This window comes from Ovis aries, chromosome 12, assembly GCF_016772045.2.
Source record: "Ovis aries strain OAR_USU_Benz2616 breed Rambouillet chromosome 12, ARS-UI_Ramb_v3.0, whole genome shotgun sequence".
Lineage (NCBI taxonomy): Eukaryota > Metazoa > Chordata > Mammalia > Artiodactyla > Bovidae > Ovis > Ovis aries.
This window is the reverse complement of record NC_056065.1, coordinates 46,573,056-46,600,459: the sequence shown is the minus strand read 5'-3', so window position 1 is coordinate 46,600,459 and position 27,404 is coordinate 46,573,056. Positions and strand designations below refer to the sequence as shown.

Here is a 27,404-nt window from a genome sequence, read left to right as displayed (position 1 = left end):
TGTGTGTGGATCTCTGTATATCTGCAGCTGTGTATGCATCTCTGTGTGTGTGCACCAGTGTGTGTGTACCTGTGTGTATGGGTATCTGTGTGTGTGCGTGCCTGTGTATGTGTGTGTGTGTGACATGCTGGAGGCGCTGAAGGCGAGACAGGCAGCATAGGAAGGTGCTCGCTGGGCCAGAGGGTTCAGAATCTGAGACCCCAGCCCCAGCTTTCACCCTGGGGGACCCCACCTGTCCTTACAGGTGGCAGGGCCTGGGGAGCTTGCCTTGGCAGTAAGAGGGAGAAGGTGGGCTCATTTACCTGTAGGTGTGTAGTCTCAGAGCTGAAATGGAAGTCAGAACCCAAACCACCAGACACCTCTGCTAAGTATGGGGTCCCTGCCTGACCAGGATCACAGCCAGGGTACATGCAGGTGGGAGCTACAGGGGGCCTGATCCAGGACCACCCTCTACTGACCACCTCCTTAAGGAGCTGGCCCTTCACAGTGGCACTGAGGGTGATATGGCCTGTACCACCAGGGTGCCACAATCTTGCCAAAGGACCCCTTTGGCACTGAGCAATAGAGGTGCTTAGTGTGGAGGAGGGGAGATACCAAGACCTGTGAGTAAAAAGAAGGTCCTGCATTGGATCCTGAGGGTCTGGCCCCAAGGTCTGGGCTTCTCAGCCCCACGTTACACCAACAAGCACCCCCAGGACCTGTGGCTGCCAGATGCAATCTGATGGCAAAGGCCTGGTAGCCCAGGTCCTTCGTAGGGAGCTTGGAGTCTGGGGGCGGGCAGAGCTGTAAACAGATAATGCTCCACAGGGTGACAGCCGACAGGAAACCCCAGCATCCCTGTCCATCAAACCATCTCCAAGGCCAAGTTGCTTTCCACCACCTGACCACATTTTTGTCCTCCGCCCAGATGGCTGAAGTGAAAGGCCCTGAACAGCTATTTTTAAAGGATGTGTAATTGCCTAGAAGTGAAATGCAGTGTTTAAGGGTGCGGCCCATCGGGGTGGGGGTCGCGGGTGCTGCATGATAAACATCAGTTTTCCTCCAGCAAAGGTTAAATCCCTGAGTCCTCATTAGCCATTTTTCCAGACCACAGGAGGGACAGGAGACAAATTAATAAAGACTAACATTATCGGGGTTTAGGGATTAAGCCAACTATTTTATCACTGTGGCGAGTTTTAATTAGGGGAAGGAAACCTGTAGGAAATCATTTCCCCATGTAGAAAGTTTTGAGTGGCAGCGTGTCTCCAGCCCAGGTCCACACGAGGCTATGCTCTGTTAGGCTGCCCCCACCTCCACCAAGCTGCCGTATTTATAAAGCTTCCAGCCCGGAGATACCCTGTCCTTTCTCATTCCTCCTCTGGAGGCCTAGCAGCGGATGGCAGAACTAATACCATCATTTTAACAGGGAAACAACTTGAGCGGGGTAATTGCAGCATGGCGCGGTGTCCTAGTTTTGCTAAATTATTCCTGTGGGCGGTGGGTGGAGCCACAGCTGCATCACCGAGCACCCTACATCCGTCCGAGGAAACTCGGAGCCCCTTCTGATGGGCAAGGGCAGTCGCCTCTCTTCAACCACAGACACAGGTGGGTTCAGCCTGCTGTCCTGTGTCCTCACCTGTCTGCTGCTAAAGCCGCCCAGCCCCTGAACAAGCTGTACGTGCCTGAACAAGCCGCACAGCCCCTGAACAAGCTAGTTGCACGCTGATGAAGGGCAGTTGCAGGAGGACAGGCCGAAAACTTCACCTTCTGCAGAGCCTGGCCGGGAAATTGCTCCTCCACCATCATGCCTGGGGGTGGTTTTAGAGAGGCGGGGGGCTCAGTCTCCCTCCCAGCACCTGGATTTATCCAGACCAGGTACCCACAAACAAGGTTCTAAAGGTTTTCATGACTGTGCTCATTTCCAGGGGAGGGGCTTCTCAAAGGAGTTTATGACCCAAAATGGTTAAAACCACTGATTAGAACTTTTAGTCCCTGATGCTTTGTTATCAGACCACTCCTAAGCCGTGTTCTAATTTCTCACCACAAGTATTTTCTCACTTGTGTGAGATAAACTAGCTAACCTACTAAAAAGAACTGGCCTGATGCAGGGTCTATAAGTGATGTCATTGTGCTTTTCTTTCTTTAATTCCCTTTTAATTCCTATTTCTTTATACATAACAAAACACAACTTCACTTTCTACATCAATTCAAGCATGATTTAAACTATATTAAAAAACGTTTAAAGAATGTGTTCAACTCATCAGCTCTTGAATTTCATACATACTGTATTTCAGATCTCTCCTAAGTCTAAAGCTAAATCAAGAATATTCCAAGGATTTTTTCCCTGTTTTTGGAGATATAACTGACCCATAAGGTTGTATAAGTTTAAGTTACAATGTGATGATCTGATACATTTACCTGTTGTGACGTGATCGCCACCATCGGTTTAATTAATGTCTGTCACCTCAGGGAGTTATGAATCGCGCCTCTTTCTAGGGTCATAAACCAAGTGGCTCTGGGTTGGAATGCGCAAGCAATGCTGAGGGCATTAGTAGATTATTTCATTGATTTATAGGGGGAAAAAAGGGTATGGGGGAAACTTGAGTTCCCTTTTTAACATAGTAACATTTAAAGCCTATTTGACTTATACATTGTTTCTCGAATAAGGAAAAGGCTGCGTCCACCCCCACCCCCACCCCCTCCCTACCCCAGTTCTGTGCTCTCTTGAAAAAGAGACTCCTGCAGAGTCAGTGTTCTGTGTCCCTTTGCCCAGGCGCACGTTATCCCATTTCATCCTCACAGCAACCCCCTGAGAGAGGCAGCATCGCAAGCCCATTCTGTAGATGAGCTCACTGAGGCTTCAGGTGGTTACATGATACACCCAGGGGCAGGCATACAGCCAGGAAGGTCCAAGCAGGGTTTGACTTACAGCTTCTGAGGCTCTACCTGTAGCCACTGCCGATCCACTCCCCTCTCTGGAAAAGAAAACAGCTGCTATTATGTCCTCATTTAGGAAAACTACCAGCATATCCTGTAGGAACAGTGGGCCAGTGGCTGGGCTGATTTTAATGGAAATGTAACGAGAAAGCTGGGCAATTTAGAACTACTTAAATTTGGTGACAAACTGTTATCAAACTGCTTATGAGTTTATTCTATCCACCCCTGATCAACAACCAGCTGTGATGTGGGCAGGGTCCAGGGATCTTGTAACCGGGGAAACTGAGGCTGCAGAAGGTCAGAGAGGGGAGGGTCAGGCTAGCCCCATACCTTCTTCCCAGGGGACCACCCACGTGGGGTAGAAAAACAGGACATAGCACCCACTGAAGTTAGAAACATCCAAGGGCCCTGGGAAAGGAGGCTGGGGTCCACCCTGTGCATCTCTCACAGCTCTCTCGCTTCCCACCCTTGGGGTATCACAGCTCGGGCTGGTCCCAGGACTGGGATGTCTCAGGAGGGAGGTGGACTCACACCCTGCCACTTGTCAACCTCACCATCTGGCGACTTCCAAAAAGGGCTCAAGTTGGGGCCACCACTGGGGTGGGGAGCGTGTTCTCAAAGTCTGGGTGGAATCCAACTTTCTCCCCAGGGTGCTCTTCTGTAAAACAGAATATCAGAAAAAGGGGATTTCCTGCCGCACTGAGCTTTTGGGGAATCAGTGACAGGGCCACCCTGCCCGCTGCTATCTGGCAGGCTCCAGCGCAGCCAGCCTTGGCAGGAGGGACAGGCCAGGCTGGACAGGAAGCCCAGGCCTCAGCAGGGTGCTGCTGCCCTCCGTGACCCCCTGAGGGCATTAATGACAGCCTGCAGCTGGTCCCCATGGACCTGGGACAGACCCCACCTGGCAGGTGCTAAGTAGGCCTGTGGTGGGGCCCCGGGCAGTCCACGCAGCTGTGGCCACTAATCCTGACCAGGACGTGTGCCGCCAGGGGTCAGTCTAGCTCTCACCCTCCTCTGTGGCTCTGGCTGGGGGTCAGGCCTGCTGTGGGCATGGGCACCCTTCAGTGGAGCTCTCATCTCCCCCCATTCCTCCTGCAGAGAGACAGGGCCGGGGGCCACATGGCCCAAGGGATGTGGGACTAACTTGTCCTGTACTCCACGAAGAGGGGAAGTGAAGATACACAAAACACAGACGTGACACTAAAGAAATGCAAAGAGAAGCTTCTCACGAGAGCGGGGCCACAAGGCCTGAACCAGTCTTATTTCAGCCCATGAAACAACTCTGGGCCCATTCCGTGTTTTCTCCCCACGGTGGCTTCCGGGGCCCTGCAGTGGTCACAGCATGGCCTGGCCCAGCAATATGGCCGTGCCCTGGCATGCGGAGTGGGGGACAGTTGGCCCTTTACCCCAGGGTGGGTGAGCAGCAAGCTTCTCTCCAAAGGACCCCTGGCCTTCAGAGCCTTAAATGACATGCATGGGGGGTTTGGGAGACTGGGCAATGGAAACAATGGGTCCTGCCCTGAGCTGCTGAGAACTCATACCACGTTTGTCTTCCAGGAACCTGGGCAAGTCGGGCCTGCGGGTCTCCTGCCTGGGGCTCGGTGAGTATGGAGGCCTCTTGGTGCCATGGTGCCCACGGAAGCAGGGGTGGTGGGAAGGCTGAAGGGGTCACCTCCAGGGGTGAGGGGAGGGAGCTACATCTGGAGCCAGGATTGGGGAGAAGGAGAGGCTTGGTTGCCATGGCAACCAGGAGGCCATGGTACAGGGGCCTGGGACAGGGAGGGGACAGAGATGCAGCCTTTGTGAACACCAGGGCCTCTGCACACACAGCCTCTTCCCAGCAGCAGAGAACCAAGAAAGCCCCCTGTCCCTGAAGCCAGCACCTTCTTTCCTTACATAACAGGGTTCCTCATGAAGAGCAGTTGGATTTTGCCTTTTTTCCTTTTGCCAGATATGATCTCTGTTCCGAGAACATGCTGTCTCTCTACCTCACAGTGCACACGTACACCCACACACACACACGCACATATACACACCACCCAGCAAGCATGAGGACATGGCTGTCAGACCAGTGCATCTTCAAAGAGACAGCCCTGGCCCCGCTGCCCACAGGGTGTCCCCGGAATAGGAGTTGCAGTGGCAAGAGCCCCAACAAACCCGTCACAGCCCGCCAGCCAGCTGCCTGCTCTGGGCGCTTACTGTCCCCCTGGTTCCTTGGCCCCAAGAGTCAGAGACTTGCCCCAAAGGCCAGATGTCTACACGTGCCCAGCACACGCTCTCGCAGAGCAGCAAGGTGCCCCATGGCTGCCTTCTCCCCCAACTGCTGTGTCCTGCTACCTGAGATCTAAGCACCCTTGGGAGAACTAGCATCCCTGGAGGCATTCTCTGACTTCAGCCTGTGTCTCTCCTTCCAGGAACATGGGTGACCTTCGGAGGCCAGATCACTGATGAGGTGAGATGGGGCTCTCTCGTTCCCCCAGGCCCTGGGGAGGGCCACCAGCGCCCTGAGCACATGGTAAAGTCTTCCAAATGTACCAGGTGGCCTGCGCTCAAGGCGGCCTCCATGGCTCCCTCCTTCTGTTTCTCCAGGGTGCCCTGGGGGACAGCAGAAAGGGTGAGCCAGGCAGTGGTGCCAACACCTAGCAGCTGGGTGCCTTGAGGCTTCAGCAGATCCTTTAAAGTCCCAGAAACTCAGGTTTCTCATCTATGTGACACCCACCCCACAGTTAGGGGAATTCAAGAGAGCTCACTTTCCGAATCATCAAGCCCTAAGCAATCTCTGCTGCTGCTACAGAGGATGCCCACATGGCCTTGAAACTTCAGTAAATGTCTGTCAAAAGCATTTAGAATGCAGATTGCGGGACTTCCCTGGTGGTCCAATGGCTAAGACTCCCTGTTCCCAATGCAGAGGGCCTGGGTTTGATCCCTGGTCAGAAAACTAGACCCCACACACCACAACTAAAGATCCTGCATGCTGCCACAAAGATCAAAGGTCCTGCCTGCTGTAACTAAGACCCAGCACAGCCAAATTTAAAAAAATTAGAATGTAGATTTGCAAATTTGCCGCGAACTGAAGACCAAGCAGATGAATGTTTGACTGAGCTGCTAACTGCGCACGTCCCAGAGCCAGAGTCCGTGGCGCCCACTGCCGCGGGATGGACCTGCTGGGGCTTCTCTCCCCACCCTGGGATGCAGCCTGGCCAGTGCCTGTCCTGAAGAGGATGATGATTCCCAGGCTGGTATGCACTTCTGGGCAAGAAGTGAGTATCTTGGAAGTGAGAACAGCGGTATTTCCTCAGAGAGCTCAGAACCTCTGCATGAGATGCTGTCTGCCTTCACGTCCGCCCTGCTTACTGTTGGGAAGGTTGCATTTAAAAAATGAATGGGCACTCAGTCATGTCCGACTCTCTGAGACCCCGTAGACTGTAGCCCACCTCTCCTCTGTCCATGGAATTCTCCAGGCAGGAATACTGGAGTGGGTTGCCAGGCCCTCCTCCAGGGGATCTTCCCAACCCAGGGATCGAACCCGTGTCTCTGGCGTCTCCTGCATTGGCAGGCGGGTTTTTTACCACTGTGCCACCTGGGAAGCCCTTAAAAATATAAATTAGTTCATTTGAGACCTTCAGCTGTGATTGCTCAGTTACTTTTCGAAGGGAAAGCTTGGCTTCTGTCACCATCTAGATCATTTCATTTGCATTCTGGTTCCTTCTGACCGTGGCTATTACAGAACTGTTGATATTCGCCCCTGCTCTGAGGTTCTAGGTCTGAGCTATCTCAGGGTAAAGTTGGCAGTTTTTAAGGTCCAGGCAATTGTTTCACTTCAGCCACCAGATTGGTTCCAAGTACTTAGAATGTCGGAGCCCTGGAGTCCACATGCTTTGCTCCAAATAAATTGAGTCTGATTCTCCTGCTTCCCTTTCGATGCGGAAGAATTCTGTCAAGGATGTGGCTTCATTTCCGAATGGCATGATTCGCTACACTGTGTGTGATGTCCTTGTGGGAAAGATACAAAGAAGTGGTCGGATGGTAACCATCCAATTAGGTGACTTTTTCAGCAACAGATCCATCGCAGCCAAAGAGTATTGATTAATGATCCGACGACAACCACAGCTGGCTCCGGCCTCCCCCGTGTCCCCATCAGGGACATAGTGACACGTATGAAGACATTGGAAGCCATTTGCAAATGACACAACGCTGGAAGGACGATGGATACAACAGATGACAGATTCAGGGTTCTAAAAGGCCCTGACAGGTGAAAATGATTGAACAAAAGAGCAAGCAGAATTTTTGTATTAAGTTCTACAGTTAGTGTCCCAAAAAATCAATCCATCAAGACTAAGGGCCCATTTTGCTACGGTTCAGATGAAGAATGCCTGGATTTTGTTCTTTAGCTGACTGCCTGGTCTGAGCCAGCGGGGTCAGTGCCGCAAGGAGGCAAAGCAAAGACCATCTGGGCTGCAGAGAAACACATGTGCGGCCCCAGGCCCACTGAGCACTCCAGCTGGGTGACCCCACCTGGAACACTGTGTCCCTTAGTACGTTCATGTCCAAAGGAAGGCATTCAGCATGCTGTGGAATTCAGAAACAGAGTTCTGTTTTTAGAGTTACTTCCTGTGTACAAGACACTGTGCCCAGATGCCAGGGAGACCCAGAAATGAGAAATCAGTGGATTTACTGTGGCAGAGGGGTGTTTCCTGGCTGAACTTAGAAAATATCAGTAAGTGATGGCCCCAGGGCCAAAGCTGGTCCCCAGCCTGTATTCTTTTTATTTTTTTTCCTTTCTTCTTAAATATATGAAACATAAAATTTGCCATTTTAATCACTTTTCTTGTAGTTAAAATAAGCGTAATGTAAAATGTGCCCTGTTAACCATTTTTGAAGTATACAGTTATCTTGAAGTAAACAGGTATTAAATACATTAACTTTGCCGCGCAACAATCACCATGTTCTATTTCCAGCATTTTTCATCACCCCAAACAGAAACTCTGTACCCAGTAAGCCAAAAGCCCCCAGTCCCTGGTCACCTCTCATCCACTCTCTACCTCTATGGTTTCCACAGTCATTTTTGTAAATAAAGTTTTTTCAGCAGGCAGCCACGTCAGTTCATTTACATATCATCTGTGGCTGCTTTCAGGCTATGAGGGCAGAGTGGAATAGTTGCCGCAGAGACCATCTGGTCTGAAAAGCCTGAAATATTTACCCTCAGCCTCTTTACAGAAAAGGATTGCTGTCAGCCATCCTTTGGGGTCACAGCAGCATCTGCAAATATCTGTGGGTTGTTGTCCCAGGGAAGAGGACTTCCATGGGTCAGGCAGGGAGGCAGGAAGCACTCGGTGTTAGTAGACCTCACATCACATGGCAAAGTGCCAGAGCTGCCCTGGACAGAATCAGGTTTCCAAACTCTAGTTCAGTGCCCTTTCTGTGATCTCACACAGCTGCTCAGGTAGAAAATGCCCCCTCGGGCCCGTGTCCCAGGCAGCCTGGGCAATAAAAATTTAACACAAATAGTGGCTGAGAACTTCATATTTATTATGGCTCTCAATCCTCCATCAACTCAGAGAGGTGGGTGCTGTTATCCCCGAAGAAGCAGAACCTCCAGACTGAGCAGGTGCCCGAGGTCACACCTGGAGAGCGATGCAAGGGGACCCCACCTGGGCTCCTTGCCTCAGAACCGGCAGCCCCTCCCAGATCTGGGGCAGGACGCTGTCCCCTAGTAGGGGTGACAGGGAGGTGGCCCACGTGTCTTCCAGAGTTCCTTCTGCCTCCAGCCTCTGAGACTCTGACATTGGAAATAACTGAAAAGTCTCAAAACAGAAACTCCATTACACAAAGCAGGATGCACCCACGGAGAGAAAGTCTTTAGAAGCCACACTTTGATGACTGACGTGGAGACAGGACCATGATGGAACAGCACAGAAGACAGCAGAGACAGCTGTCTGTATGCCACAGTTGCAGTGTTGCAGGGAAAAACCATATGATGCTGTTCAGTCGCTAAGTCATGTCTGACTCTTTGCAATCCCATGGACTGCACACACCAGGCTTCCCTGTCGTTCACCATCTGCTAGAGTTTGCTCAAACTCATGTCCATTGAGTCAGTGATGCCATCCAATCATCTCATCCTCTATCACCCCCTTCTCCTCCTGCCCTCAATCTTTCCCAGCATCGCGGTCTTTTCCAAGAGTTGGCTCTTCGCATCAGGTGGCCAAAGTATCGGAGCTTCAGCTTCAGCATCAGTCCTTCCAGTGAATATTCAGGGTTGATTTCCTTTAAGATTGGCTGGTTTAATCTCCTTGCAATCCAAGGGACTCTGAAGAGTCTTCTCCAATACCACTGGAAAGCATTTACTTAGAAAAATCTGGAAAAGAAATTACAGCAAAATCATAGCAGACCAAAAATCAGCCCTGAAAATTCCCAGATTCCCCCATTCTCTTTCTGTTCACAGTCACCCAAGCACTGTCCTGGGTGTAATTAGGATTATCTTCAGATCTTTCTTTCTTCCTCTGTCAGCTCATGCTGTCTGAGCACCTGCCAAGGGCCAGGTCCCTGCCCTTGGGCTGCTCTCTGTCTGGAGAATGGGACAGATCACAGATCCTAAGCATATCCTTAAAAAAAAAAAAAAAAAAACTGAATAATCAGAATAATCTGTTTTTTAATTTTATTTATTCGTAGATTTGTTTTGGCTGTGCTGGCTCTTTGTTGCTGTGCACGCGGGCTCCTCATGGCGGTGGTTTTTCTTGCTGTGGAGCATGGGCTCTAGAGTGTGCAGACTTCAGTAGCTGCAGCGTGTGGTCTCAGCAGTGGCAGCTCCCAGGCTGTATAGCACAGGCTTAGGTGCTCCGCAGCATGCCGTGTCTTCCCGGATCAGGGATCGAACCCTTGTCAGGGATCGAAGCCGTGTCTCCTGCACTGGCAGTTGGATTCCTTACCACTGAGCCCCCAGGGAAACCTCATGAGCATATCTTAGTCCCGATAAGAATATGTTAAATGAATTTCCTGTGGCTGCTGTAAGAAATTAACCACTAACCGCATGGTTTAGAACAATAGACATTTATTCTCTCATGGTTTTGGAGGCCAAAATCCAAAATTGGTATCACTAGGCTGAAATTAAGGTCAGCAGGGCCACGCTTCCAATGGAGGCTTCAGGGGAAAATCCTTCCTGACTCTTGCAGTCTCCGGGGGCTGCCTGCAGTCCTCGGCTTGTGGCCACACCACCCCAGCCTCTGCCTCTGTGGTCACATCCTCTTCTCCTGTCTGTGTCAAGTCTCCTGCAACCTCCCTCTTATGAAGACACTCGTGGTGGCATTTAGGACTCACATAGCTCATTCCAGTGCCTCCCAGGTAGCGCAGTGGTTAAAATCCACCTGCCAATGCAGGAGATGCAAGAGACTTGAGTTCAATCCCTGGGTCAGGAAGACCCCCTGGAGAAGGAAGGGAATGGCAACACACTCCAGTATTCTTGCCTGGAGAATCCCATGGACAGAGGAGCCTGGTGGTCTACAGTCCATGGGGTCGCAAAGAGTCAGACATGACTGAGTGACAGACACAACTGAGCAACTAAGCACGCGTAACTCATTTGGGAGAATCTCCCTTAATTTAATCACACCTGTAAATGTAACACGAATGTTACCTAAGGTGACATTCACAGATTCTGGGACCTGATATCTTTGGGAGCCATTATTTAGCCGACTACAGAGAACAGGAAAACAGAGAAAGGAGGACTGGGAGGCAGACATGAGAGAGTAAGCCACTTGATGACCCAGAGCATTCCAGCCCAGGGGACAGAGAGGAAGAAAGGAGGTGAAACAGGAGGAGGAGGAAGGGAGGGCTCCTGGAGAAGGCAATTGTTTTGGAAATGTTGTTACACTTGAGCCCCAGGAGAGAGGAGAGGAGCCAGGCTACTCTGGTGGGGGGTGGGGGGCGATCCAGAAAACTCCCCCACCAAGGAGCCTTCCTACTCTGATGACAGCAGCTGACTGATGGGGGTAGCTTTGACCTGCTCAGCCTCTGAAACCTTTGGGACTTGCTGCCAATATTTGAAACAGATTTTACACCCTCTCCCCAATATCAACACCCTCAGATAGGTAGATGACACCACCTTCCTGGCAGAAAGCAAAGAGGAACCAAAGAGCCGCTAGATGAAGGTGAAAGAGGAAAGTTAAAAAGCTGGCTTAAAACTCAACATTCAGAAAACTAAAATCATGGCATCTGGTCTCATCACTTCATGGCAAATAGATGGAGAAACAATGGAAACAGTGGCATATTTTCTTCCCTTGGACTCCAAAATCACTGTGGACCGTGACTGCAGCCATGAAATTCAAAGACGCTTGCTCCTTGAAAGAAAAGCTATGACAAACCTAGACAGAGTATTAAAAAGCAGAGACGTCACTTTGCCGACAAAGGTCCGTATTGTCAAAGCTATGGTTTTTCCAGTAGTCATGTACGGATGTGAAAGTTGGACCATAAAGAGGGCTAAGTGCTGAAGAATCGATACTTTCAAATGCTGGTGTTGGAGAAGACTCTTGAGAGTCTCTTGGACAGCAAAGAGTTCAAACCAGTCAATCCTAAAGGAAATCAACCCTGAATATACATTGGAAGGACTGGGGCTGAAGCTGAACTCCCAGTACTTTGGCTATCTGATACGAAGAACTGACTCATTGGAAATGACCCAGATTCTGGGAAAGATTGAGGGAAGGAGGAGAAGGGGACAACAGAGGATGAGATGGTTGGATGGCATCACCGACTCAATGCACATGAGTTTGAGCAAACTCCAGGAGATAGTGAAAGATTGGGACGCCAAAGAGTCTAACATGGCTTGGCAACTGAACACAACCCCAATATCCTGGATTTCTGGCTTCTCTTGAAAAATAAAGGGATTTGGTCACACCAGTCACCTGCCCATAGGCAGTGATTGAGCCTCCCTTCACCTCACTGATACCCACTGAGCACCAGCCTCTCTCTCCATGCCTTCCTGGCCAGTGGGGCTTCTGCATTTGGTGTTATGAGAAGCTCCCAGAAACCACAACTGGCTGACTTTCTGTCCTACAGTTTTTGAGGGCTAAATGTGATTAGCCAAAAAAGTTCATTCAGGTTTTTCCATAGGATCCAGGGACTTCCCTGGTGGTCCAGTGGTTAAGACTCCATGCGGCCAATGCAAGGCGCATGGGTTTGATCCCTGGTCGGGGAACTAAGATCCCATATGCTGTACAGCATGGCCAAGAACAAAATTTATTTTTAAAAGATCTTATGGAAAAACTCAAATGAACTTTTTGGCCCACCCAGTATTACTCACTGTACCCTGGGCTGGCCTGAGAGGGAAGATTGGCGCTCTGAGTTGAGCTTTGAGAAATGGCTAGTGGAGGAGTTTGGATCCATGACCCCCGCTCAGAAGGATGCCTGCTCTGTCCAGAAAGCCAGAGAGTTCTCCACTGCATCTTGGAGGGAGCTGTCAACTGCAGGCAGATTTCCTCAGCTCCTTGCCTGGAGAAGCACAAGCCAAGGCCAGAGAGTTAACTGAGGAGGACAGTTTCTCCATCTGCAAACAATCACTTCACCCGCTGCAGTTGCTGGGAAGAATTCGAGGGATTTGACCTCACAGAAACATTCTAGCTGTAGTTTGCTTCCGGTCCCATCACTTCATGGCAAATAGATGGGGAAACAATGTAAACAGTTAACAGGCTTTATTTTCTTGGGTTCCAAAATCACTGCAGATGATGACTGCAGCCATGAAATTAAAAGACGCTTGCACCTTGAAGTAAAAGCTATGACCAGCCTAGACAGCATATTAAAAATCAGAGACATTAATTTGCTGACAAAGGTCGGTCTCATCAAATGAAAGCCACTCAGTCATGTCCGACTCTTTGCAACCCCATGTTTTGTACAGTCCATGGAATTTCCCAGGCCAGAATATTGGAGTGGATAGCTGTTTCCTTCACCAGGGGATCTTCCCAACCCAGGGATCTAACCCAGGTCTCCTGCATTGCAGGCAGATTCTTTACCAGCTGAGCTGTCAGGGAAATCCAAGAATACTGAAGTGGGTAGCCTATCCCTTCTCCAGTGCATCTTCCTGACCCAGGAATTGAACCAGGGTCTCCCACATTGCAGGAGGATTCTTTACCAGCTGAGCTACCAGGGCTATGATTTTTCCAGTAGTCATGGTCATGTATGGATGTGAGAGTTCGACCATAAAGAAAGCTGAGCACTGGAGAACTGATGCTTTTGAGCTGTGGTGTTGGAGAAGACTCTTGAGAGTCCCTTGGACTACAGAAAGATCAAACCAGTCAATCCTAAAGGAAATCAACCCTGAATATTCATTGGAAGGACTGATGCTGAAGCTGAAGCTCCAGTACTTTGGCCACATGATACAAAGAACTGACTCTTTAGGAAAGACCCTGATGCTGGGAAAGATTGAAGGTGGGAGGAGAAGGGGACAACAGAGGATGAGATGGTTGGATGGCATCACTGACTCAGTGGACATGAGTTCGAGCAAGCTCCGGGAGTTGGTGATGCCAGGTAAGCCTGGCATGCTGTAGTCCATGGGGTCATAAAGAGTCAGATATGACTGAGCAACTGAACTGAGTTGATCCTGCCAAGTTTTATCATGCCCCTGTTGTGGTCTGTGTTCATTTCCCAGGACAGTCGGAACAAAGTCCCACAAACTGGGGTGGTGTAAAACAACGGAAATTTCTTCACACTTCTGGAGGCCAGAAGTCCAAAGTCAAGGTGTCCGCAGGGCCGCACTGCCTCCAAGGCTATGAAGGAATTCCATTCCTGTCCCCCAGACCTGCTGGAGGTTGGCCATTCTTGGCATTCCTTGAACTGTAGACCCTTTACCCTAACCTCTGCCTCCATCTTCACGCGGCCTCTTCCCTGTGTGTCTGCATCTATTCGTATGAAGACACCACTCATATTGGATGTAGGACTCACCGTAATGCAGTGTGACCTCATCTGAACTGAGTACATGTGCAAAAACCCCGCAGGCAAACAAAGTCACATTCTGAGAGTCTATGTGGATGTGAATTTGGGGGACAGGATTCAACTCAGTACAGGTGCTAAGCCCTGTGATGACCCAACAGGCAGGGTCCCTGCTCACAAGAAATTCACAACCCATGGGATTTCCCTGGTGGTCCAGTAGTTAAGACTCCACACTTCCACTGCAAAGAGCACGGGTTCAATTCCTGGTCAAGGAACTGAGATCTCACTTGTCGTGTGCTTGCCAAGTTGTTTCAGGGATGTCCAGCTCTTTGCAACCCTATGGACTGCAGCCCGCCAGGCTCCTCTGTCCATGGGATTCTCCAAGCAAGAATACTGGAGTAGGTTGGCATGCCCTCCTCCAGGGGACCTTCCCTACCCAGGAATCGAACCTGCATCTCTATGTCTCCTGCATAGGCAGATGGTTTCTTTACCGCTAGTGCCACCTGGGAGGCCTGCTGCTGCTGCTAAGTTGCTTCAGTCATGTCCGACTCTGTGCGACCCCACAAACAGCAGCCCACCAGGCTCCCCCGTCCCTGGGATTCTCCAGGCAAGAACATTGGAGTGGGTTGCCATTTCCTTCTCCAATGCATGAAAGTGAAAAGTGAAAGTGAAGTCGCTCAGTCGTGTCCAACTCTTAGTGACCTCATAGACTGCAGCCTACCAGGATCCTCCGCCCATGAGATTTTCCAGGCAAGAGTACTGGAGTGGGTTGCCATTGCCTTCTCTGTGGGAAGCCTACTAGTGCAGCTGAAAAAAAGAAATTCACAGTCCAGAGGCTGTTTCTTCATGCATCCTGGCTTCTGTCTTCTCTATGGGTCTGTGGCTGAGCTGCTTCCACATTCGCCCTGCGGCAGGAGAGGACGTAGTAATACAGGGACAGGGCCTGGGCACTCAGAGGACCTCCCCAGACCCCAGGGTTGAGCTCTGAGCCTCCAGGCCCCACTCCACCTGGGTTGGCAAGACAGTGCTGCCTGTGAGTAACCCAGAGTTTCTCATTTCAGATGGCAGAGCAGCTAATGACCTTGGCCTACGACAATGGCATCAACCTCTTCGATACCGCAGAAGTCTACGCGGCGGGCAAGTACGTTCCTTTTCTCATGGGAAAAAGTGGTGCAGGCCAACCATGGCTTCCTGGGGAAGAGCTGGAGCTTCTGTCGCTCCCAGGCTCTCGTTCGTTCCCAAGACGGTTTGCACCTCCCACTCCCCGTGTGCTCTTCCAAACTCTAAATGGCTGGAGGAGGTGTGGTTTTTATGGGGTCAGAATCACAGAGCACTCAGTGACTCGCCAAACTCACGTGTGTTCAAGCAGCGATCTGACCGCAGCCCCTCTGGTGCCCAAGATGCCACGCTGGGCGAGAGCATGATTAAGCTGTAGTTCCGGCTCTCCTGCTGCGCCCGCAACCTGCAGCCAGCCCCGCATGCCTGGCACTCTCACATCTTAATGGTGCAATTAGGGCTGCAGGGAACGCAGGGCCCCTCAGGAACCAGGGAGAGCGGGGTCTGCTGAGCCGAGCCCAGCGCTGTAGGAAGCGCTTTCCATCTTGGCAATGAACTTTCCTACTCAATTATGTAAAAGCGCTCTTCAGCCAAGGCCGCTGGCTTCAGTTTTAAAGACTGGCCTGTAATCAAATCATCCACTCTCCTGCATTGGGTTTCCAAAAGTCAGCTTTTGTTTGTGAAATCATTTGTTGGCTAGCTCTCCGTCCTCCCTCTGGCCCCCTGCTGCCTAGGGTGAGCCAAGTTCCCATCAGCTGAGCCACTCAGCCTGGCCCACCGTGTGCCATGGCCTCGGGGCCAGCACCTGTCTCCTGGGCTCCGGGTTGTTACCTGCAGCCCAGGATAGAGTCCAGAGGACCAAGAATCAGGACCCCAGCTCGGCCTTTGCTCATGTCCTAGCCCAGGGGCCGAGGGTCTCACGTCCCCAAGGGCCTCTGCTGGGACCCCCTTCCTGAGTCTCCTCCAGTCCCTATCAGTGGCCCTCTGTCCCCTGTTGCTGCCACCCCCCAATCTCTCTGCACTGGCAACTGCTTTCGATCAGAGTGAAATGCTTTCCAGACAGATGAGCTAAGCCGAAGGGTCAGAGTGGAAAAGCCAGATGCAGATGCCAAGCCCAGAGGCGTCCCCCATCCCAAGCACCCCAGCTTGTTCCCTGGCCCTGCGCCTGCCTTGGCTTTGCTGCCCACGAGAGCGTGCGAGCGACAGCTCCCCACAGCCTCCCCCAGCTCCAGATGGCTCTGTGTCCAAGTCCCGCACACCCCCTTTCATGGCAGCCACACTCCTCGAGGCATTGCCTTCACTCCCCTCAGCCTGACTGGACACCCAGGGTGGCATCGCAGGCCAGCACACTGAGTCCCTCTTCTAACCAGGGTGCCAAGCGCCCATCTTACTGAGTCCCCCTGTTTTTCATGCTCTGGGCACTTCCCAGAGAGCTGCAGGATTTCTGCACCCTCGCTGGACAGAGGCCAGCCTTACCAAATTCACGGCCAGCAGAATTCAAAGCTGAAAGCAACAGGCTTCAGTTGTCACTGCCTACAGCTCCTATAGCCCCAGGACCGCTGCCTGCTCCCCATCTCCTTCCTTCTTTCCTAATCTTTTGTCCCATCAAGGAGAGACCCAGGAATGAAAGGAAAGAGTCTCGGGGCTGAGTGACTTTCTGTGCATCTTGACCATAAATGAAGAGCCTTCAGAATGGATGCTAAACAGCTTGCAAATTAGAGCCCATGATTTCTGAGTGGATGACTCAGGCGCTGTTATAATTGGAATGGAGCACTGGGTATAGATCATTCTCCGTCTGTTGTTTTTTACTCAGAAACATTTTGCCACGAGCAGAAAGTTCTTCAAAGTTAATCCAGTGCTGCAGTGCCAAATATGGCTGGAATGGTCAGCGCATGACCCTGGCTGACACGAATTTGGTGCAGGGCCCGGAGTGACACCAAGCAGACCAGACAGCGGTCAGCATGGCATCCATCTCTCTATTGTTAAAAAAGCAAGAAACAAGAGGGACACACACACCCACACTCAGTGCACACTCATGGACACACGCCCACACTCAACACACTCACATTCGTGGACACACACACCCACACTTGTGTACACACCCACACTTGTGGATGCACGCAAACACACTCGTGGACACGCACACACACTCATGGACACACACAAACACGAACACACTCCGCTGGAAAGTCAGCCCTGAGTACTTGTTGATTGTCTCTGCAAACAGAGAATGTGCTTGGTGAATAATCTATTTAAAAAAAAAAAAAAAACACACTTGTCTGGAAACCGCCCCGTGTAACGTTGCCAAGCGTCTTCCCCGGTGAATTTCTGAGGGGCCAGGGAAGCGGCGCTGCTGGTCTTTCCGAGCAGGACGTCGCTCCTCCCTCCTCTGTGGGAGTTGGAGCCGCTGTGCTGGGACAGTGGCACACAGCCGTGGCCACCTCCACGGGGAGCGGCCCCCGCTGCTCCCAGGTGCTCTCCTCGCTCTGGAATGAGCAGCCTGGGCCAAGGCAGACATTAGCAGCCCTGGGCAGCGTGGTGTTTTCACCCAGGGGACCCTGTGGCTGATGAGCAAGGTGGGGTGCGGCTTGGGGTTTCTGTTGCCCAGTAATGAAGTCCCCACGTCTCGGTCTTTTCTGCAGAGCTGAAGTGGTGTTAGGAAACATCATCAAGAAGAAGGGATGGAGGTAATTAATTCCACTGCTCACATGCTCCAGCTCCAGGGCACATCCTTGCACACATGCACAAGGAGAAGGTTGGAGAAGGCTGCAGGAAGAGAAGAGGCCTGCTCTGGGGCCCCGGGAGGGGTGGGCAGGCTTGGATCCCATGGCTGTTTCTTCCTGTTTGCTGACAGAGTGCCCACTGTTTGGCCTCATGGCCCTGTGCAGCCAGCCTGGCTTTCTAAGACCTGGTAGTCCCAGAATTGTTCTTGCTGGGATGAGGAGAATGTCCCAGAATAGAGGCAGTCCCTGTGCTTCCTGCAAAGGGAGCCAGCGTTCACAGTATGGGTGGCCACCCCCAGGGAGCCAGGGCCTGAGCCCAGGGGTCAGGAGCCTCCATCTGGCTTGACGCAGAGTTTCCCGCCCACCTGGGATCAGGCCAGGCTGAGCACTTGACTGCACTTTGGGGCCGCTTGTGACCTGTGTGTCTTCATTTTCAGCAAAGTCAGAGCAGTTAGAGGCTCCCCTACCTCCACCAAACCCCCCATCCCCTCCCCTGGTGCACACACTCAGTCTCCCCCATCCCCTCCCTTGGTGCACACACTCAGGTGTCCCCCACGCCCTCCCCTGGTGCACACACTCAGAGTCTCCCCCAGCGCCCTCCCCTGGTACACACACTCATGTGTCCCCTATCCCATCCCCTGGTGCGCACACTCAGAGTCTCCACCAGCCCCTGGGGCCTGGATGACTGACACCCTCCTCTTGACCCAACCCAGGTTGTTTCTTCATGGCTCTAACTGATCCCCAAATAAATACCTGCTCACTCTGTAAGTAAAAGAAACTGCAGGTGTGCGTGAGCCCCGATGGTGTCAGGTAAACACACGAGGACATGCCCACCAGGTCATCCCACCTGCCCGAAGGTGATACTGGCAGCAGCCACAGCCCCTGGCTTTGAGGAGCTGTTTCCTGAGCAGTAAACCACCCGCCTCCACCCTCATGGGAAGAAAGCACAACCACAGGGGCATTGCCCCCCTATCCCTTGGGAATGGTCAAGGTCAAATGTGGACAGGAGGAGCCATCATCACCCCACCCACCTGTCCCTCCAAGACGAAGTCACAGATGTCAGCATTGCCTCTTGTGGATTTGTGGCGGGAGACATGAATCCATTCCTTTCCCCCAGGCTTTCAGCCACCCAAGTCTGAGCTCCCAGGAGCGTCACCTGCCTGTCTCTCGGATCAGTCCCACCCCAGCCTTTCCCCCAACCTGGTGGCACCCAGGATGCTCCCCAAGGCTGTCCCACACAGCTTTTCTGAAATGCTGCCTCAGCTAGTAGAAAACAGCCATACTGGGTGGTCCCTTATTTCACTCCATCCTCACCAGAGCCCTCCAACCCCCGGCCAGTCCTGACACTTGACCTCCTCCAAGTCCCCACAGAGCGGCAGCCTTCTGTTCCCTGGACCACGTCCCCCGCTCCCAAATGTGCCCCCTCCTCTAGGCTCCAGGCTCCAGTCACACTGGACTCCATCTCCACCTGGGCCCTCACTGTCCAGCCCTAGTTCCACGTTAGTTAGTTGCATCCACATAGTTAATTATGTCTGTAGGTTTTCTCCTGGCTCGATCCAGGGCCCTGGGCTAGGAACACCCCAAACATTGAGTGACAGAGAAGCACCCTGTTTCACACCCTGTGCCCCCAGGTGAGAGGGTTTAGGACTCCTGGGTAAGGGCTGAAGACAGTGGGGAGGGTTGGGGAGGGAAGACCCCAAGGGGTCACACCCAGGAACAGCCCTCTTTCTCTTGTTCCACAGACGATCCAGCCTTGTCATCACCACCAAGATCTTCTGGGGAGGAAAGTAGGTACAGCCACAAGCGACCCCCTGGTCGGGGGCCAGGTCTGCAGAGACCCATGTGGGTGGGCAGGGGGCAGTCATCCTGGAGGAATGGAGGCTGCCTGGGGTCCATCCTGGACACGCCAGCCTCAGCACCTGGGCAGCACGCTTTCCTATCTCCTGGGGCAGGAAGCAGGGGACAGGGTGGTGTGTGTGTGGCCACCTTCCCTGGCTCGTGCCATTCCTGTTGAGGGACCCCAAGTTCCAGAAAAGCAGCTTTGGCTGAGTTGCCTTGTGCTCAATCCTTGCTTCCCTTTTATTTTTACTTTTGTGGTTTTGTTTGTTTGTGATTACCAAGGTAACATCCTAAAAATTCTGATAAAGGCAGAAAATTCCTGAACTGTCCTGTTTGCTCCACTTACCCTGGGCCACAGACCACCCTTGCTGTCTTCCGGGAATCTGGTCCCATAGCTTCTCCGAGACTGGACAAAATGGGCTTCATAGGAATTAGAAATATGATTCATTTTAAGCTTTGAAAAATCCAAGTCAGAGAGAGGGCAAATTGAAAAGCAGACACCCCCACCCCCCACTGAGCCCCACCACACCCAGGGCAGCTGGGGTAGAGGGCAGCCTGGCTCTGCCACAGCTTCTCCACACAAGCAGATCCTCATAGCCTTGTGGTTTTATCCCCAAAGTGGAATCAGACTACAAGTGGCACGCACTGACCTACTTTTTTCACCTAACATTGCGTCATAAACATTTTCCCCGAAAACCGCTTGAAACATTGCACACACTGTCGCCTGTTTTTCAGAGCCGAGACGGAGAGGGGCCTTTCCAGGAAGCACATAATAGAAGGTGAGGACGGGGCAGGCCTTCGGATGCCCCCAAACCCTTGGCATTCTGCTGTGGATGCAAAAGTGAAGAAACCACTGTACCCCGGCCCCATCCATGCTACAGGCCTGGAGCTCTAGGGACAGCCTGAACCCTGGTCCCCCCAGGCTCACACGGGGTGGTCCCTCTGGGTCACGAGAGAGGGGCAGGGGTATGAGTGGGTGGGGCTCACGTGACCCTGGGAAGATACAGACAGGCCTGGGTTTCGACCCAGGCTGGGCCCTGTGCCCACTGGGCGACCTTGAGCAAGGGACATTATTTCCCCAGGCATCTGTGGCAGCATCTGTTATACACAGGGGAATAACGCCCACCTCTGGGGTTACAGGAATCTGGAAGGAGGTCCTGCGTGTTGGACTCAGCCTGGGGCTCTGCACATAGGAGTCCTGCACGGGGGTGGGAGTGGGCTGGAATGCCTTGCATGTCCCAGTTGTTATTGTCCCAGTGCCTTTTTGCCCATGTTCATTTTGTCAAAGTAATACAGTCACTCCATTAAAAATACAGTGATTAGGAGGCCTTGCTGCCTGCCCTGCCCTGGCCTGGCGCCCGGCCCTGCACTCCAGCTCTGCAGCTCCGTTCTGAGCTGCTGCCAGTGCTCATCGGGCCCCACTGGCCTTCCACACCGTGGACGATCCACTCCATGTTGGGTGGCCTAGCTCCTCCCAGGTCCCTCCCAGGCCGCTCTGGCGGGGGGGGGGGTCCCCTCCATTCAGTCACAGGACATGGCCTGTGGACCCCACCCCCTCTTTTTGGGGTGTGCCACCTCTTCTCTCATGGCTGTTTGCAATCTCAATGGCCTGTGCCCACACGTGTGCCCTGCTGTCCGCAGCTCCCGGGGCCAGGTGCCTTGTCCCTTTCATCTCTTGCTCACGGGTGAGGGCCCAGGAATGTCTGTGAAGATTGTAACATACCCCTTCCCACCCCCTACTCCTCCCCCACCCAGGTCTGAAAGCTTCCCTGGAGCGGCTGCAATTGGAGTATGTGGATGTGGTATTTGCCAACCGCCCGGACCCCAACACACCCATGGAAGGTATGTTCTCCTTCGAAGCACTTGGCCAGACATCATGGTTCCAAAAAGGGCAGAAGGTTCTGAACCTGAGGCTCTGATGGCACCATCCCAGGGCCCGCTGGACACCCAAGCCTAGTGGGGTGGCAGGTGGGGCCTACCCAGTGTGGGGAACTCAGCCTTTGATCATTCCCTCAGGTGCCCTCAGCACCTCCGAGCTGAGTCCCATCCTTGCTCCAGGTCCCCGCCCCGTCCTGGGCTTGAACGCATGCTGTGTTAGCTAAAGTCATGATCCCATGACTCCTTGCTGCATTCTTTTCAATTCTTTCAGTCACCATCCCCATTCTATTGGGAGGTTTTAGGGGCCTTTTGCTCTGGGAAATAAACCATTACTTAGAGGAGGAAAAGAAACATGCAGTGCTTTGAAAAGCAGTTTTGGTTTCTCGGACGCTCATTTATTCTTTGACTCCTGTAGTCTCAGCCCCTCCTATCTCCTCCAACTCTCTGCTTTGGGCATCTTCTCATTTGTGCTTCGCTGATTCAGGGTCTTGGAAAATTCAGTTACATTCAAGTTACTTTTTCTTCATTTGTTTGTATATATACCATGCACCCATGCATGTGTATATATATGTGTGTGTGTGTGTATGTGTTATCCAAACCAGTAGTCTGCAAAAAGTGATTTGAGCCTGCGTCCCCATGCCCTTTGTCAGACTGCGCCCCTCAGCATTCCCACAGCTGTGAACTCTGGTCTCTTTCGATCTTTCTTTTATCACCAGGGGATCCATTTAGTTCCTCCAAGTCAAGGACTTTCATCATAGAAGGTACACAGTACCCTCGGCCTGACCACTGACCTCTGTGTCTGAGTTGCATTTTATGAGACAGTGTTTTTATTTACACAACTCTCTTCCCACCCCCATGATAAAACTTCTCCATAAAATGCACAAAGGAGAAATAAGTGCCTTATGGGAACATCTTGCAAGTGAAGAAAAGCAAAGCAGAGCAGACCCCCGCCACCCCCCCATCCCCCCATGCTGTCACCTCTTTCCTCCGTCCTCCCTCCCATGCATGCACGCCCCCTCCTCGCTCCGCCTTGCATCGCCATGATCCATGACCCAAGGGGGCTTCCTCTTGATTTGGGGATGCTGTGATCAGTGCCTGACACCGTGACCCCGGATGGTCTGGGAGAGGGCTGGGGAGACTGGGTTTCCACAGGAGTGAACACATCGGGGACCCCAGAGCATTGGCCCCCAGCAGGCTGTATCTTCTCCATAGTCTACTTTGCTAAGCCCCCACCTCAATCAATAGCAAAAGGACCAGCCACCAGCTGCCCCATTTCCACCCTGGGCAGGCTGGGCCACCTGTCACTCTCACCCCATGCTATGCGGTCAGAGCTCGCCATTGAAATTCAATCATTTTTCTCTTGAAGAATTCCTACATGAGCTGGGGAAACTCTGAGACCTGGGGCAGCCTCTGGCCAGGCGGTGGTCTCTGCCCTGCCCTAAACTAAAGGACCCTGGGTGCCCCCACACCAAGGGCGGACCTTGGTCTCCCTGGAAGCTGGGCTGCATTCCACGATGGAAGGGCTCCTGCCTGCCAGCTGGCACTGCCACCCGACCCCTCCCATGTATTATTTGTGACACAGCGGGAGATGCCCTGGGTTTTGGCAGCAGCTGGAAGGATTTGGTCCTCCCGCTTTTATTCAACAGCATTAAATATTGAGATAGACAGTCATCCCTAATTGTCCCTGTTTCTGGTGTCATGACACCCAGCTTAGGCAGAAGCACAAGGGCGATGCTCCTGTGCACGGGCTCCATGCCCAGCGTGCCAAGGCCCTGGACCCTCAAGGTACCCAGCAGCGTTTGCCCAGGACCCCTTCCCTCCCAGGCCAGCCGCAGGCTCGCACACCACCCTGGCCCCCAGGCTCCCGCTGGACCCTCCTCTCTGCATGGAAGGGAGAGAGCTGTGCTCGAGGAAGCCAGGCTGGCAAACGGGATATCGTCTGCTTCCCCCACTCCAGCATGTGGGCCTGAGCCTTGGCTGAAGACTCGGGTGGTCACGCTGCATGGTCACAGGTCCCCCCAAGGCTGTTTCTAAAGAATCCGATGAGGATGGCCGGGCTGGCAGCCTGGGTGCAGGGCTCAAATGTGGGCAGGTGCCTTCCTGGGACCCTCAACCTTACAACCAAGTGCTGCTCTTCATGTCGAATAGTGTTGACCATTAAAGTGGTGGCCTGCTCATAGCCCACGGGTATGGGGCTTCCCTGCCAGACTCCCTCCCTGGGATGGGTGGAGAGGAACCCAGTCCCCGACCTTGGAAGGAAGGAGAGGGCAGGACTTGGCGTACAGACCTGGAAGCTGAGGTATAATTTTTCAGGGGTCCTGGCGAGGCCACCAAGACCACCACTCCAGAAGTCCCAGCTACATTAGTTTTCTACTGAAAAAGGGGACCTTGGCAAAAGGCACTCAGGGACTGAGAATGGGCGAAAGAGACACCCCAAAAGAGAGGTACCACTCTGCCAGAGACTGTCCCCGTGGCCTGGGGCCTTCCAAGGTGGAGCTCAGAAAGGACCTGTATCATCCTGTCTTCCTTCCTTCCACCCGTGCCGTCTTGAGGGGCCTCTGCTTCCCGACATCAGTGGCCACTTCAGGAGAGGTGGGATTTTCAAGGAGCAGTGTCTGTTTTGGGAAACATTCATTCTTCAGCTGAACTTCTAGGGCTGCCCTGGGCAGTCTTACATGCAAGCACTGTGTGGGATCTGAGAAAAGCCTGATGGGGTAGCCTGCCACCCTTAGCAAAGCTGAGAGACATCTGAAATTTTAAAATTTGAGGCCAAGTTCAGTTGTAAGGACCACAGTATCCCCCTGAGGTTGAAGCAGCCTAGGGGCGACTGTGGCAGATTTTTATTTCTCAGAAAAACTTCTTTTGAACCGAAGAAAAAATCTGTCACAGTGGAGATGGGGAGAGGGTCCCTTGCTGGATACTGACTGGTTTGAGAATCCGGGGCATGGTCCGGAGGGGGCTTTCCATGTTTACTGCTGGCTCTCTTGGACATGAGAGGAATTCCGCCCTACTGCCCCACCCTCTGGGGCCAGCCAGGGCCCGTACCCTGACCTTTGTTGGGACAGACACTGTTATTACCTATACATTCAGTTCTCCAGATCCCAATGACAGTCTGGAGTAGCCCCAATAGGTGGCTCAGACAGTAAAGAATCTGCCTGCAATGCAGGAGACCCAGTTTCAATCCCTTGCTGGGAAGATCCCCTGGAGAACGGAATGGCAACATACTCCAGTATTCTTGCCTGGAGAATCCCGTGGATGGAGGGGCTTGGCAGGCTACAGTGAATAGAGTCACAAAGCATTGGACGTGACTGAGCGACTAACGCTTTCAGAATACTAGAGAAGGCAAAAGATGAGCTTATTTCCTGTTGCCGCCTGTCAATCTGATCATAACCTTAATCTGTTTATCTGGTTCTTCCTGAGCAATAAGGGTCCCCAAATCTTTCCCAAACTAGAGAATGCCCCCCATTCTAGAGTCTAGAGTCACATTCTTTGACCTCACTTTTCCTTCATCCCTCTAATCTGCCATAGAAACATCTCAATCCATCCATAACCCATATTTTCAAACATTCCATAAGGCCTGTAACTATCTGGGGACACTGTTTTCAAGATCAGCTTCTTGGACAGCAGCTCACTTTTTTCTGTTATCCCAGAAAACCCCGGCCACCCACACCTCTGGAGCCAGGAAGCACACTGCTTACAAGCTGTCCTGGCAGCATCCTCTCCCTGCTCCTGGCCTTTTTTTTTTTTTTTTTTTTTTTGCAGAATGTCCCCAGGCGGGGCCCTGTGCCCTTGGCCATCCCCCCAACCTGTGGTTTCCCCTTCTCTCGTGACAGAGACTGTGCGTGCCATGACTCACGTCATTAACCAGGGGATGGCCATGTACTGGGGCACATCGCGCTGGAGCTCCATGGAGATCATGGTAATGTGACCTCTTGGTGTGTGTGCGTCCAAGGGCTGGGCTCCCGGCCCCGCTCCATGGGTGACAACCCTGGGGCTCTGGCAGGTTCGGTGCTGTTGGTCCCTAACGCATAGACTGCTGGGTACTAAGGGGAGGGACAGTATGGTGACTTGTGGCAGTAACGTCTGCAGACTTTGCAGACAGGGCTCTGGGCTTGAATCCCAGCACTGTGTGGCCCTGGACCGATGGCTTCGGCTCTCTGAGCCTCATTTTCCCCACCTGTAGAACAAGACTGCTAGGACGACCTACTGTCATGAGGCTATGTGAGGATTATCTGAAAAATCAGAGGTGAAGCTCTTAGCAGCGATCCTGGAGCTCAGCCAGCGCCCAGCAGTGGTAGCTCCCGCAGAGTTCCAGGTGCCATTGGATTTGAGGGCTTCGTGTGGACTGACTCCCATTCATCCTCACAGCCTATGAGGCAAGCGCTGCTGGCACCCTGCTTCTCAGATGTGGCCACTGAGACACAGAGAGCTGAAGTAACACACCCAGGCTCACGCCAAATGATGGCTTCCCCAGGCCGTGCAGCGCAGAGCCTGAGCTTCCATCTTGTAATCCATGAGGTTTCTCCCTCACCTGCACTTTCAGGAGGGCATCCCCTTCCTTGTTTCCCTCCACAGGAGCCATCAGAAGCTGAGGGTGAAAGACGTTTTATAATATTCCTGGGGTATCCCAGGATGGTTGGCAGAACAGCTCCCCAGAGGCAGACAGCTGATTGGTGGGGGAAGGGCAGAGGCCTGGGGACTGCATCTGCTCAGACTAGCTCTCAGGCGGACTCCCTTACCCTCAGCTCCAGGCCTCCTCCCCATCCCAGCCCTTCCCATGCCCCACCTCCCAGAATTTCCCCCATCTTGGCATGCCTCAGAGGGCGGTTTCTCCTCTAGTGAGTACCAAATTTCTGGTTCATTAAAAAAAAAAAATTAAGCAGGATCTTCAACTTGAATACAACTCGAGAATCCTGTGGTATCAATCAGCCTTTGGCGTCTGTGACTTTCATATCATTTGGCATTTTTCTGAAGCTGCCTGGACGCAGCGCAGAACTCACTGAGGTGCCAGGATCTCATCCCCACTTTACAGATGTGAAAGCTGAGTCTCAAGCTAAAGGGGACAGGGCCTCTCAGGCTGACAGACGGGCTTCCCCAGGAGCTCATGCCCATCCAGTCTGCAGAGTCCTAGAAATGCGCTGATGCCAGCCACTCCCCCGTCCTGACCTAGTGTTTCCTGCCTCTGCTGTCATTCCGGGTCCAGGCCCTAGACTGACAGTAATGATAAAATCAGTAACAAGCAGGTACTGTCCTGAGGACGGGCAACGCATGACAGATGGGGAAGCTGAGTCACAGAGGGGTGAGCCCCTTGCCCAAGGGCACCCACCAGTAAGTGCCAGAACCTAAGCCTCACTACAGAGTCATGCTTTCCCCCCAAATGCCTTTGTCCTTGGGGTTCCACAGCCCACCCGGTGTTAGCTCATGGAGGGGGAGCCTAACAGTCTTCCAAGGAAGCTGAGAGGAGTGGGCAGGGGGCAGTTGGGCCAGCCAGCTTCCTGGAGATGCCTTTGTGCCTTCTCCCTGCTGCTCAAGAGGGCCCCCAGATCGCTGGCCCGCAGGAACCATCGGTGCCTCTTTGCTTCCACAGGAGGCCTACTCCGTGGCCCGGCAGTTCAACCTGATCCCGCCCATCTGCGAGCAGGCGGAGTACCACATGTTCCAGCGGGAGAAGGTAGAGGTGCAGCTGCCGGAGCTCTTCCACAAGATAGGTAGGTTCCCCGCCCCTCCCAGCCCTATCCCAATCTTATCCCCAGATTCCCCCTCTCCCTCCCCAGCCCCTCCCGCTTCCGCCCCGGCCCCGCCCCTCTCACGCCCTGCTGCTCGGCCTTCACCGCTCTCTTCTGCCACGCCCCTTTCCCGTCTCCCTGCTCCTTCTCCGGGCCCTGGGCTTGACCTCTCCCTGCTCTCCTCTCCCAGGAGTGGGCGCCATGACCTGGTCCCCTCTGGCCTGCGGCATCGTTTCCGGAAAGTACGACAGTGGCATCCCGCCCTACTCTAGAGCCTCTTTGAAGGTGAAGCGGCGGCGGGGGCCTGGGGGAGGGGATAGGCAGGGACAGGCATTTTGGACGGATGGAGCCTTTG

At 52.9% G+C, this 27,404-nt stretch overlaps 1 protein-coding gene across 12 annotated transcripts in view; it reads left to right on the top strand.

Moving 5' to 3' along the window:
- The window catches only part of KCNAB2 (potassium voltage-gated channel subfamily A regulatory beta subunit 2), a 96,142-nt gene that overhangs the window by 62,534 nt on the left and 6,204 nt on the right, over nucleotides 1-27,404 (top strand). For all 12 annotated transcript variants that reach the window (XM_060396135.1, XM_027975719.3, XM_060396136.1 and 9 more), the window contains 10 exons: nucleotides 4,474-4,517; nucleotides 5,331-5,368; nucleotides 14,889-14,968; nucleotides 17,526-17,570; nucleotides 19,349-19,393; nucleotides 20,181-20,224; nucleotides 21,201-21,287; nucleotides 25,157-25,242; nucleotides 26,911-27,031; nucleotides 27,240-27,334. In XM_060396135.1, the coding sequence (XP_060252118.1) occupies nucleotides 4,474-4,517; nucleotides 5,331-5,368; nucleotides 14,889-14,968; nucleotides 17,526-17,570; nucleotides 19,349-19,393; nucleotides 20,181-20,224; nucleotides 21,201-21,287; nucleotides 25,157-25,242; nucleotides 26,911-27,031; nucleotides 27,240-27,334 (685 nt within the window). The remainder of the gene's footprint in view (nucleotides 1-4,473; nucleotides 4,518-5,330; nucleotides 5,369-14,888; nucleotides 14,969-17,525; nucleotides 17,571-19,348; nucleotides 19,394-20,180; nucleotides 20,225-21,200; nucleotides 21,288-25,156; nucleotides 25,243-26,910; nucleotides 27,032-27,239; nucleotides 27,335-27,404) is intronic.